At 38.3% G+C, this 1973-nt stretch overlaps 1 protein-coding gene across 1 annotated transcript; it reads left to right on the forward strand.

Moving 5' to 3' along the window:
- Positions 1 to 967: 967 nt before the first annotated feature.
- On the forward strand, positions 968 to 1774 carry LOC108254087 (the record flags this gene model as incomplete). Its single annotated transcript, XM_017449052.1, has 1 exon — positions 968 to 1774. A coding segment is annotated over exon 1 (807 nt), but the record flags the coding sequence as incomplete, so codon positions are not given.
- Between the last annotated feature and the right edge of the window lie 199 nt (positions 1775 to 1973).

Genomic DNA, 1973 nt, shown 5'->3' on the forward strand with positions numbered 1-1973 from the left:
CATTTCTTCAACCAATAGTTCGGAATCTCCTACTCAAATTCTTTGCTCTACCTGTTTGGGCTGGTTTCATGGTTCCTGCGTAAATTTATCAAACGAAGAAATATGCGCTCTTGGTATCCAAGGTAATGATTGGTTTTGTGAAGAATGTACTCAACAATCTGCCTCTCAAAATGTCAATGCAGTCACTGCAGCCTCCATTGTATGTCCTCTGTGTCCCACAGATAGTCCTAAATATTTCAATTCTCAGAGGGGCTTAAAAATTCACAAGGCTAGGAAGCACAAAGTACCAATTTTTTCAAACTCTCACAATATCAATCCAAACAGTTCCTTCTTAGAAAATATTACTCGGTTGAAGTCAAATGTGAAAATTCTTAAACGAATTCCCAAAGGAGCCCGAAACCTGGCTGCATCTAAATTATCCCATGTAATCAATGCTGTTGTGGAAAAGAATGATCAATCATCTTGGGAAAATTTGTTTCTATTTTCTTATTCTGCTTTCCAGGTACCTCCAACAAACAAATCAAGATCCCTTACCTCAATTGTAAAGGAGAATATTTCAACCTCACCTATTCCCGTGGTCAGTGAAAATGCTAGGAAAAATGGCAAAAAGAACTCCACCTTGGAAAGCAGGACTGAAGCCAAGGTATCAGAATTTGATATTAAAGGAGCAGTTCGCCTCTTAAACTCAGATGATACTATTGCTCCCTTCAATAATGACACTTTTCAGGCCCTTAGCCAGAAACATCCATCTCCATCCCGATCATTAAATTTCCCCGAGTCTACTACTGAGTCAGAGACACTCCAAACTAATAGAAATGAAATCCAAAAGGCAATATTTTCTTTTCCAAATGGCTCAGCTGCAGGAATAGATGGAATCTCACCTCAAATCTTAAAGGATTTGATTTCAAAATCAGCTGCTGATGGAGGAATACATTTGTTAGAGTCCATTACTAACCTATGTAATTTAATGCTGAGTGGTAAAGTTATTGATACCTTCACTGAATACTTATATGGAGCAAATTTATGTGCTCTCAACAAGAAAGGGGGAGGTGTTCGACCAATAGCTATCGGAAGCTGTCTCCGAAGACTTGTAGCAAAAATTGCCTGTAATTTTGAAAGGGATGTAATTTCAGATTATCTTCAACCCCATCAGTTTGGTTTTGGTGCTAAACAAGGTTTAGAAGCGGTTATTCATGCTGTCAGAACATTTGTCACCCATCACAAACAATCTAATTTCATTCTTGTGAAAATTGATTATAAGAATGCCTTCAATTCTGTTGAGAGGGATAGTATTTTGAATCAAGTAAAATTGAAAACCCCAGAGATCTTTCCGTTTCTCCTCCAGTCCTATCAGAAGCCTTCACTCTTGTTTTATGGAAATAAAACTTTACATTCACAAGTAGGTGCTCAACAAGGGGACCCAGCTGGGCCAATGCTTTTCAGTTTGTCTTTACACCCTACAGTTCTGGCCCTTAGCTCTGAACTTAACGTGTGGTACTTGGATGATGGAACCTTGGCTGGAAGCCCAGTCAATGTTATCAAAGATTTGGAGAAGCTAGTAAGTGATTCAAAAGACATTGGCTTAGAAATGAACCCTTCCAAATGTGAAGTGTATTACTTATCTGGAGTGCAGGATATGGAGGTCCACAGGAAACTCGAAACCATATTACCAGGTATCCGTGTTGTTCAAAATTCCGAACTTGAGCTCCTAGGTGTTCCCATTTTGCAAGAAGCTTTCAAATCCCACTTTGATGAACGCCTCACTAAGATCAAAGCAACTCTTCAAAAATTAAAAAAGCTAAATTCGCATGTTGCATATTTTTTGTTGAAAAACTGTTTTGCAATTCCAAAATGGACATACACTCTCAGGACCACACCAATATGGACTGACCAGACTGTACTGGATGAAGTTGATGATTCACTCAAACAAATTTTAGAAGAAATTTTAAATCTGAATCTGAATGATACTCAAT

Source organism: Diaphorina citri, unplaced genomic scaffold (genome assembly GCF_000475195.1).
Source record: "Diaphorina citri unplaced genomic scaffold, Diaci psyllid genome assembly version 1.1 scaffold9683, whole genome shotgun sequence".
Taxonomy (NCBI): Eukaryota; Metazoa; Arthropoda; class Insecta; order Hemiptera; family Psyllidae; genus Diaphorina; species Diaphorina citri.